General features: G+C 33.9%; 3 protein-coding genes across 7 annotated transcripts in view; 1 reads left to right on the forward strand and 2 right to left on the reverse strand.

Moving 5' to 3' along the window:
* The window catches only part of LOC132697885 (kazrin), an 85,930-nt gene extending 80,736 nt beyond the window's left edge, over window positions 1-5,194 (reverse strand). For all 5 annotated transcript variants that reach the window (XM_060663619.1, XM_060663620.1, XM_060663618.1 and 2 more), the window contains exon 1: window positions 4,731-5,194. The gene's annotated coding sequence lies outside the window, so the exon portion shown is untranslated. The remainder of the gene's footprint in view (window positions 1-4,730) is intronic.
* A 3,108-nt stretch (window positions 5,195-8,302) lies between these two features.
* LOC132697944 (syntaxin-8) lies at window positions 8,303-9,585 on the reverse strand. The gene is made up of 5 exons (XM_060663725.1): window positions 9,413-9,585; window positions 9,168-9,362; window positions 8,782-8,999; window positions 8,634-8,726; window positions 8,303-8,533 (listed from the first exon to the last, which is right to left on the reverse strand). The coding sequence occupies exons 1-5, from the start codon at window positions 9,442-9,444 to the stop codon at window positions 8,373-8,375; spliced, it is 699 nt and encodes a 232-aa protein (XP_060519708.1). The 5' UTR covers window positions 9,445-9,585; the 3' UTR covers window positions 8,303-8,372.
* A 216-nt stretch (window positions 9,586-9,801) lies between these two features.
* On the forward strand, window positions 9,802-10,268 carry LOC132697945 (NADH dehydrogenase [ubiquinone] 1 beta subcomplex subunit 1). Its single transcript, XM_060663726.1, has one exon. It carries the CDS (start codon window positions 10,035-10,037, stop codon window positions 10,203-10,205), a length of 171 nt encoding a protein of 56 aa, XP_060519709.1. The 5' UTR covers window positions 9,802-10,034; the 3' UTR covers window positions 10,206-10,268.
* Window positions 10,269-11,215: the final 947 nt, after the last annotated feature.

Raw genomic sequence — 11,215 nt, forward strand, 5'->3', positions numbered from 1 at the left:
CTGTTGGTGTATCAATATCTTGATTCTTTTAGTTGTAAAGCTGCGGGCGACGTTTTAATATTGTTTTAGGTATAATTTTTAATTTTAATGTAATAATTTTCAGAAGCCTTTCTAAGTGCCAGAGCATTAGTTGCAACTTTAATTATTGCTTGATTCATTGATTCTTACGGCCATTTTTACCTCTCGATCTTTCTTTTATAGTTACTAATCATCTGAAAATATTAAAAGCTTTGTTCAGGCAAAACGGATGGGAACGCAAAATGGTCCAAAGTGGTCAATTTTGGTCGGTCCATTTTCACTTTTTGCTATATTCTATTGCCCTTTTGCTATATCTGGAGGTTATGTGAACATAGAACATCAAAGAAATATGATATAGGTTAAAGCTAGTATCTTGCCCTTAAATAATATATAGTATCTACGTACCTTACTATAGAGGTAAAAAGTACAAGGCATTCAACAATTGTTTCATTTTTATATTAAATTCTACCAAATATAGCCTACCTTGTTAACATTTCTTAACATTTCGGATGTCACTCTTGCCGGCTTGTGAAGTTTGTTCCATGCAGCAAGATTTCATGTTAACAATTTTGTAGAAATAGTGCAAAAAGTAATTAAAGAATTTCAACTGGCCGTTTTACCTGCAGGGTCCGTTATGCCTCCCTTTCCCCTACAATTTTTTCCGGAATGTTTTGTATCTTTGAAGCGCATTTGGTTAGGTGTTTATCGAGTCAAAAACGGTAAATACATATCCAGTTTATTAGAACTTTGCAAACTAGCGAATATGAAGTAGTATGTCCAAAACAGAAAAACTAGGAATGGAAGCGGTGTATTAAGTTCCGCTTTTCGATTTTACTTTTTGGCTGTTTATTAAAAATACATACATGTTTTGTATCTTTGAAGCGCATTTGGTTAGGTGTTTATCGAGTCAAAAACGGTAAATACATATCCAGTTTATTAGAACTTTGCAAACTAGCGAATATGAAGTAGTATGTCCAAAACAGAAAAACTAGGAATGGAAGCGGTGTATTAAGTTCCGCTTTTCGATTTTACTTTTTGGCTGTTTATTAAAAATACATACCCATTAGAGTTTTGAACTCCCTCTATTGTCAAGGTCAAAATCCTTAAGCTAGTGTCAGCTTTAATTTTTCTTTTAGGTACATTATGGATGTTTTTTTTCTTGATTATGAGCTCGCGTCTGTTTTTTTAGACGGCCGCCCAAGCACGTTCGTATTTTTCGTTAAAATCGGACAAACACAAATACACCCAAGGCACTCCCGTGGGAATCGAACCCACAACCTCCGGCAAGTCGAGTTGGCAAGTTTAACGCCTTACCAACGGAGCCATCCTCGGTCCCTATATAGGATGTTACAATTTTGAATAGCTTCCTTTAGAACGTTTTCCGTCAATCATAAAAAAATTTGCAAGATTTGGACAATTGCAATTATTTGAGCTTTTTTTGGTCGTTTCTTTTTTTATTTGAACAAAAAATTATGCGCCCGCAATTTTTCTTGCTCGTTTGGAATTTCTAACAATTTATTTAATTTATAAGCGGATGGATTGATAAATAAAACAACATGCTCAAACTGGATTAACAGACATTCCCCCCCTTGGTCAAAACATATTTACTGTTAATACGACGGCTTTGGTACTACTTCAGAAGTCTTCCTAACAAACCAAAATTGAACAAAACCGATGTTATATCCTCTTCCTCTTCGAATAAAATATTTGAAGAATTTGTCGTTTAAGCGCAGGTAAACAGTGTTAAGAGATAACAAATTAACCGCATTCCCTTAATTTAGGACAAGTGGATATTTAATTTGTTTTTGTCCGCGTCCATTGGCGTATAAAGTGATATTTTATAAGCCCGACAGCTCGCAGTACCTACCAGTTATTTTGTGATAATAACGATCTTATTAAAAAACTTATAGGAAGAACGACCAGTCCATGTACATATACGGGTATTCCATGTATATATATATATATATATATATATATATATATATATATATATATATATATATATATATATATATATATATATATATATATTTCTATTAGATCACGGAAAGCAAAGGGTCACATATGCTTCACCGTTAGTTTCATTTTAATATTTTCTAATCAAAAACTATCGTTTTGTTTTTAGTTCGATTATTGGTAGTTAAATAAAATTTTATTTCGGTTATTCTTAGGTATTGTTGCATGTTGTTGTATTGTCCAGTATATTGTTTTAAAGAGGAAGCTTCTTTTTGTCCAGTTTATAATGGATGTCGGCACGCCAATGTCTGAAATTTAAAATCCAATCAAGCAAATGGCTGCGAGATTGGATCGATAGTGGACTTTAATAATTAAAATATGAATAAACCAAAAAAATATTCACTGTGATTTTTCTACAAAATTTACTTTCCTTAACAAGGAAAATTTACGCTTGAAAGCCGTTTGTTTCAATTTCTATCATCTCTATTTAATTTTAAGAAATATTTTACGCCATTTTTTAATATTGAAGTGCATATAGAATCAACTTTCAACTTATTTTGGGGTTCTTAAATTAGTGGGGTTATATTTTGTATGTGTCTTATGCGCTAATAAAAACAATTACGCTAATTGCAAAGTTAAAAATTGTTTGGACGACTTCAATACTGATTGGTTTATTAATTATTTCTATATACATAATTGAAACTTGATTTTCACAAAAAAATGGCAACTTTGGGAAACAGCATATCAATTGGTGAATTTGGTTTGCTTCAATTGTGGCAAGTTTGATAAACGCCACTTTAGTCACTGGCTTGGTATGAGTATTTCAGAGTATCGAGTAAAAACAATTTTTTTTTGTACATATTCTCTGCAACCTATCAAAGTAGCTAGAATCCGAGTGAACTTTTTATTTTGTAATTACACGGTCAAACAAACGCGAAACTGATTTATTGCACTATATGGTTCGTTATCGCGTATGGCAAAAGAGAAAATAAACTTTTAATTATGTTTGCTGCGAGAGACCCGGCCGGGGTAAAATACGTGCAAAAATTAGAACCTCCGACCCACGAGATTGATCCGATAATTTGATTGGCCGGATCGGGTTATAAAATAGTCGACGGGAATGCTTCTTGTTACGTTGGGGATGTGATTTAAAATTTTAATACCTCTAACAAATTTCTACTAGAGCAAATTACGAGCACATTTTAATTGAAAAATGTAACGAGGAGCGGATTTAATAATAATTTGAAAATGTGCGGCAGATATATATCAATGGTGGAAGTCGTCCCTTTCATTGATGCTAATGCATAGTTACTTCTATTAAATAAACTTCTGCGAAACAAATGGTAATCGTGGTAGATATATTAAATGGTACTTAAAACAGCTGAGGCTTAAGTTTTAGGTGTCGGCAGCTTCAATAATTAAATAGTTAAGAAATGAAGACTTAACTAGAGATAAGTACTTACAATTTTGCAGTAACAATGCATAACGATTAAGTAAAATATAACAATGTGTGATTACTATAAACCGTAACATGGGACCTTCTAAATTACATTGTGTACCCCTTCAGTTCATCCAGAGCAAGGCTCTGAGTATATATGTAAATCGGTTTTCTCCAGAAAGAAACGTTGCTATCAGCAAAAGCACGAAACAAAAGCCATAAAGTAATTTTGGTTAATCCAACGTTAAATCCGCAAGCTTTAACTTGAAGTTCACATTATGTTATCTCTGGATAAAGTATGGAATTACAAGTTAATCGTTGGTGGATAAACGCTTCTGCTTGCAACTTCTACCCCATGCCTGTCGTTTAACTTGGAGAATACCTGCTCTTGATAAAATGTTAATATGATTCGATGACTGTCGTCATATGTGTACTGCTTTGCAACTGATATTTTTCTCTTCAATGGTACTTCTACCTTGTATTGTGCTAAAATGCAAACCCTTTTTTAAAAGTTTAACATATTGGTGAAAGGTAAGCACCTGAGTAGCTCCGCCTTGTTCGACCAGTACATAAGCAGGTAATTATTTCCGAAAGCTATTCACTTTTGAATTTTAAAATACTGTATCTCGTTTTATATAAAAACATCATTTTTGTCCCAAAAAATTAAGATAGCCCCATAAAACAGTGACCAAAAAAACTAAACCAAACTTTTTTTTGTTAATATGCGAGTCATCGCTTCCCTGCTTTTTCCGGGTTTCGATAACCGAAATAGGGTAAGTTTCGGAGTAAGATGGTATTATATAGACGTCTGGAAAGATTCACATAAGACATCTGCGGATAGATCCCTTTCAGACAAATTTTAGACATCTAAGAGTCGTCGAAACCTTATATACACCTTTTCAGGAGCTTCTTGTGTTGTTCAAGGTATATTTACAATTAATTAATAGCGAATAGATGGTTTTAGTGTCCTACTTTTCGACCAATTAACAAAAAGTTCAACCTTGACATCCAATTGCAGCTAAAATATCCACTTAAGTCTAATTATTTTATATTTGGTTTCTTCTCTGGTATCAATAAAAATATATATTTTTTAGTTTATAAAGTTTTGAATGCATAAAGTAATAAGCAGCTTTTTTTAATACAAAATGTTTGTAAAGGCAGTAGTTAAAAACTGTTTAAATGAAAAATTCCGCTTCTGGTATAAAACTCATAACTATAGAAACCTTTTCGTTGTCGATGGTTAGAACTTTAACAGCATATTTGCGCCGCTTTGAAAGAAATCTTTACGCGACGCAACGAATCTGCTTCGGAAACTTACCCTCGAAACTAACGTTTGATTTAGGTCAGCGGCATCTCACGTCCAAGACACACCCTCGATGTCGACAAAGAACGTATTTTCGCAAAATGCAAGAGCCCCTGCACGGCAAATATAAAGCTAAAAGCTGCCGCAAAATTTCGGCATCAAACGCACCGCCTTGCCGCAAAGCTAATATCGAACGCTCGTTGTTCGCACACTGTGTCACGCAAGTGTTTACGATTATATTGTTTTGCTTTTGACTCGAACGGAAACGGATGGCCGCGCGGAAGACGGAAAAAGAAAAACGACAATATCACCGCGTCCGACTAACTTTGATCACTGCAATCGCTTAAAAAAACCGTTCGACGGATCTGCATTAATTGAATAAAATGTTGTTGCTAAAAGTATGGGGAGACAACGCGACGTCGAACTGTTCAAGTATATACGCTCCTCTAGCCAACCGGTAGGTATGGAGAAAAGCCACGGGCTTCATTCATTGACTGGAAGGGGACGCAAGCGCTCTATGCGCCCTCCCCGAACTGGCTCTATGTGTGAGCTCTTCGGACAACGCACAATCGCTTAAAGAGGGGTTGGTAGGGGTGAATACTGTGCTACGGTGTTGCCGATAATCAGATAAAATAGTTCTAAAGTCACTCCTACAACCCAACTAGAGTCTAACAGGCCAACAAACAAAAATACAACTCGTTGTAGTTGACAGTAATAAATGTTTTTTTTGTTTTTTTTTTAACAAAGCTCTTGCTCTTACGCTCAGGCCCAGTTGGCGCCTCACCTTGATTTAGTCCATTAGCTAGATAGCCAAGATGTCTTAACTGTTGTACCTTCTTGATGATTTATGTCTTTATGTTAAAATATTTATAATAACTTCTTAACATTTTATTGGTAATTATAAAATTGTTACAAGACATCCCCCAGCTAGCTGCCATCTTTGTGTCTTCTTCGAGGAATCGTGGTGGTATGATCTGTTCATAGATATAAGAAAGTGACCAATTGCTTTTGAATAGGATTATCCAATGGTGGACATTAACATACAATGCAACAAGATCATTACCTAAAGTTTCGGAATTTAAATTCAGGTAAAATTGTAATCCGCAATAGAAAATAATTTTATACCTACCTGTGTTTAATATTCTTTGGTTTCGTATACTACTTAGTTTAAGTTTATTAGTTTATTATTCTTATTTCGTGTATAATACAGCGTGTGTTGAATCGTGTGCGAATTATGCAAAATAGGTGCGGTCTAGTGTATTTCAATAGATGCTCCAGCCCAAATGTAGAAATCACTATTCTATTAAGACTTAGGAAGTTATAAACAATGTTTATTTGGCTCTCATTGAACGTGGTGCCAGCAAGCAAGCATCTGTATGGAAAATTGTGAATAATCTCATGCTGACATTTTCTCGAGTGTATAAGAAAGTGATCTAGATATAATACGGCGTAAAATTTTTCAGTTATACGAGGAACAAAGCGTGCCTACATTAGATATCTTAATTAGGAGGCTTGAAAAAGATGAAACCGGTGTTAAATGTGGCAGAACTACCTTATGGAAGTATATTCAATGCATGGGTTTTAGATTTAAAAAAAATTGACAAAGGCAAGTTTTAACGGAATCTTTTAGAATTCGGAAATGGCGACTGGAATATCTAGAAAAAATTAGCATTTACAGAGAACAACAAAGGCCAATTATTTACTTGGATGAAACCTGGTTCAACACTTATGTTTCCCCCGGAAAAGGGTTGGGTTCACTCTATTGAAGTGTAAAACAAACGCGCCATCAAAAAGAGGTAAAAGAGTAACTATTTTGCATGCTGGCTCTAAAGATGGTGTGATTCCAAATGGACTTTCTCTGTCTGCGAAAAATATTAAAGATTCTTCTCTGGATTACCATGAAGATACCACTGCTGATTTATTTCAAATTTGGTTTAAAAACAAACTAGTTCCAAACATTCCTCCTAATAGCGTCATTGTAATGGACAATGCAAGTTATGCAGTAGACAGTTGACTAAAACCTCTTCCTCATGTGACACAAAAGCAACAATCCAAAACTACATGTATAATAACGACATTTATTTTCACGAGGATTATATCAAAAAGCAATTAATTGGGGTTCTACAAAGCTTAAACCTACGAAAGGTATACGTCTGTAATAATTATGCAAAAAATCTAGGGCATACAGTTTTAAGGCTTCCCCCTTACCACTGTATATTTAATCCCATTGAACATGTTTGGCACCAACTGAAATCTGCCATTTGTCGTAACAATATTTTCCCCCATGTTAACTCCAATGTCCTCAAACTTATAGAAACCGAAGATTTTAACATCCCTCCACAAATTTGGTCAAATTCTGTTAAACATATAGAAAAAGCAGAACAATCGTATATCCATGTTGCAAATAATCTAGAACAAATAATAATTAGAACAGGCGATGATAGCGATAGTGATACTGATGTATTATGTGAATAATTTTAAGTAATTTAAGTAGGTAATAAAAATAATTTGTAATTTTATTTTAGATTTAAACATAAATACATACATAAATAAATAAATATTGTTTAGTATCTTTCCTAACAAAACCCCAAATAATTAAATTCTAAGCAAAGTACGGACCTATTCGGCCATATTTCATTCTTACAGCTTGCCCGGGTCTTTTCTTAATTCGTATCAGTTAGTACTTTCTTATATCTATGAACAAACTTTAATAATTTTGTCAAACTAAAAGCACAGAATACTACAACTGTTTGGTAGTCTGTGGAAAAAGATTTCTTATTCTTAAACCACATGGTTATTAGGGATATAGTCGCCCCTGCCTATGCTTGCTAAGCAATTACGAAAAAAAAATTGCGAAGGTCCATTTAATATCGCATTCAACATAAACATGGTCGCTGACAGATTGTCATTGGATGCGGCATTTTTGCAGCACTATTTTCTCAAAATATGTCTGCACTTTGTACCTTTCTTTTTCTAAACACATACATGACTCATTTTGCGAGAACATTTCTAGGCATGTTTTGAAAAAATACTACCGTAAAAATGTTGGTTGTTGAATACTGCAAGGTTATACACGAGATTTTGAATCTTGCTTCATAAGTTCCTGTATTATCGCCATAGACAGGGACATACCTTTATATCTCTCGTATCTACATATGTATATGGTTAAAAGCATAGAATTGAGCATTTGATTGAAAATTTTGATTAGCAAATCAAATTGGATAATTTCTAAAGCTATTGGATGGATTATTTGGAAGTTTATTCTACTGTATGTAAGTTAATACCTCCAAGAGGATGGATATTCCCCTTTCTTTGTAAAGAAGGCGTCCTTCGGGAATTTTGCATTATCGTTTTTCAATATTTGTAAGGTGACCAAATGATGTTTAGCATTAGAAGTAAAAGCAATAATACCTATAATAAAAGCAATATCGAAAACTGTTGAGGGATATTGCATATGCCATTCCTTGTTACCCTAACACAATAAAGATCAAGAAGATCCATTACAAGTACCTTCAAATGCAACCTGTTCACAACATAAACTTTTTTTGCACCTAAAAAACTTCTGCTTACTGAAATAAAATACCCTGGAAGTAAAATGGTTTAATAAAAATAGCTTAATAAAAGTATTTTGATCACAAAAAAAATTAAATAACAATATCACACAGTTGCAGCAACTATTATGCCTATAAACAGCAAAATTATAATAATCCAATAGCCACAGGTATTGTCCTTTCTGTCAATAACACTGACATGCTGTGTTTCAGCTCTTACTCTAGCATCAGTGTTGTCCACTTGGGTTGTTATGTCATTCAGAATTTCTGAAAGTTACAACTGCAACTAGCTGTGCCTATTACAGCCATGGTAGTACTTTATGCAAAAGATTTGTTCAGCCTTCAGACACAAAAATACTTAACTCACCATTATGGAAATCCACTTCCGTAGATATGACACTCGAGATTTCTTTTTGCCTTGAAATAATTTTGGATAAATTTTGCAACCCTTCCTCTTGTTCTGTAATATTGAGCAATTAAATAAACAAACATTTAAACTTGAGCTTCAAACTAACCTCTAAGCATTGCTCTCTGCTCTACCCTCATATCATCTACTGATGGATTAAATAATGGAACACTATGGGTCAAACCCAAACCAGAACTCCCCATTAGTTGACGCCGTTCTTCTAAAGCTTTAGCAGACACCTGCTGTTCAAAAATTTTTTGCATCTGAACAGCTTTGGTAGCAAGTACCTCTATCTGTCTTGTCCTTCTTTCAGACTCTGCTGGGGTTCTAGTCATAGGAATTCACTTATATAAATTTATTCACTGTACACAAATATCTATTCTTAAGGCTGTGGCCTACACTTATAACTAATTATGATATCTTTTATAAATATTAGATTGACATGCAACAAGCATATTTCTGTTAATAATTATGATATATAATACAAAATCTTACATGGCTCCACTAACTGTAGATATATCAAGTTTGTTTTTAAGCTGATCAACTTCATTGTTGAATTGTTTTAATCTCAATCTTATGTTGGCAGATAGTTGAGAGTAATTATCACTGGACCTCGAAAATTGTTGCCTCTCCGTCATAAGCTCCATTATGTCCCTCTGGAGCTTTTCACAAGATTCATATTCAGACAACCTAAACAAATCATATTTTAATATTCAGTGGATATTCCAGAAAGTATTTACCAAGGGTCCTCTCCTAAATAAAGAAGTGCCATTCTGAACCACACCCTCCCCCAAAATAATATGATCGAATAAGGTGCAACGCTTTTAATAATCAAATTAACGAAAACATTTAAAAAAAAATCCCATACCACCAAAGATACATAAAACGGCTGATAGCCACAGATTATTATTCTTACCGTCAGTTGAATCTTCTTCTAAAGTACCCATATAAAATACTTTCAAACCATTAGCCAAAAACGACATGAAATGAGTTTCAATTTAATTTTTTGTACTACCTGTCACAAATTTCTGTAATTTAAGAAAATCATTTTTTCATTTCCTTAAAATTCATTTTTTTGTTCCCAAAGCCCAAAATAAATAATTGGATCTTCTATTTGTGCTTTTCTTTCCCATAATTCATTAATGCATAGGTGCTTAGGGAGCTCTCGTTATGACCAGACTCAAGTCATAACCTAACATTTGTGATGTAATTTTCAGATGGCCATTGGAAGAATAATAAACCGATATTGGATAGTTACACTTGTCCCTTCGATAACTTTGTACACCATATACGCTGATTACAATTTTACGCAGAAGTGTAAAGCTCGAGATACATTTTTGAACCAGCAGGTCCTGCAACAAAATGTATCCATTTCTTCCTAAAAGGTCATACCTCATGATCTTACCTTTTATTGGATTCGGCTTCGGATGGTATTTAGATGTGAAGGAAACGGAGAGAATGCATTTGTTTAGAGATAAAAGTGCCCTGTATGGACGAACTCTAAAACAGGGCGAACAGCCTTCTTGGCCATGAAAAATTTAAATTTGGCAGTGTAGCATGTATAACTTATAGCTAATAAATAATTATAATATATGCAGCAACATTTTATATGTGTCCCTTTTACTGTGAATAACAGAGTAAAGAGCAACAAATTATTTTGTGTAAGTGAGAGAAAAGATTACATTGTAATGAGGAACGTATTACCTCCATAAGTGTAGGTTTTCATAAGTTGTTGGGCAATGACAAGCTGTTGTACAATTATTTGGCACAGATTAGCTAAACACCTTACTCCAATTTACTCACTTTTTGAACCCCTTGAACCCCTTGAAACTTAAATAAGAACTAGTTAGCTGTGAAATAACTGCTGAACTTTTTTTCTAATTTTTTAAATTATGTTTTCTACTCCCTTCTGCAAAATACCTAATTATACACCGATCTTTTGTATAATTAGTTTGATTTCCCGCGGATCTGAGCCACTGTGGACATTTCCGGGATATAATCAAAAGGCTTAAATTTTGACTTTTGTAAAGCCTGACCGTTATGTCAGTGAATGTTGTTGTTTTTACAAAAATGTATCCAATTAACGATCGTAGAAAAATTATAGTATGAAACACGTTCGGTAAACATTTTAAATCAAACGCCGTTTACCGCGCTGGTTGCATAATATACTATTTTTCTATGACATAATTAATATATTATGGAACATCTGTGGTAAACTGCATCTGAGTCACGAATTTAAATACACTAGTGACTTGCAAAGTTTGTCAAAAGTGTTGCACAGAACAGTTTTTCGGTATATTTGAGTATATTTTGACCATACAATACGAATACATTTACGTCTCACATGAGCGTCAGAATTGAAAAATGTCAAAATTCAATCCGTAATATTTACGAAAATATCCGATTCCTCCTAAACCAGTGGGTAATATTCCGAAAATGTCCGAATTGGCTCGCCACAGTAAGTAACGAAACTGATTAACCAAGCCGTTTAGAACACTTATTGACGTCAATGTACAATTTGTTGCTTAAAGCTAACATTAATT

This window comes from Cylas formicarius, unplaced genomic scaffold (assembly GCF_029955315.1).
Source record: "Cylas formicarius isolate icCylForm1 unplaced genomic scaffold, icCylForm1.1 PGA_scaffold_2__14_contigs__length_35257938, whole genome shotgun sequence".
NCBI lineage: Eukaryota > Metazoa > Arthropoda > Insecta > Coleoptera > Brentidae > Cylas > Cylas formicarius.

Excerpts from the sequence above, each read along its gene's own strand:
- LOC132697944 (XM_060663725.1), bottom strand. The coding sequence starts at position 9,444 with ATGGCACTTCTTTATTTAGGAGAGGACCCTTG. Across the intron at positions 8,727-8,781 it reads GCAGAGAGCAATGCTTAGAG|AACAAGAGGAAGGGTTGCAA; the intron begins GTTAGTTTGAAG and ends TCAATATTACAG. Across the intron at positions 8,534-8,633 it reads GGAAGTGGATTTCCATAATG|AAATTCTGAATGACATAACA; the intron begins GTGAGTTAAGTA and ends TGTAACTTTCAG.
- LOC132697945 (XM_060663726.1), top strand. The coding sequence starts at position 10,035 with ATGTATCCATTTCTTCCTAAAAGGTCATACCTCATGATCTTACCTTTT.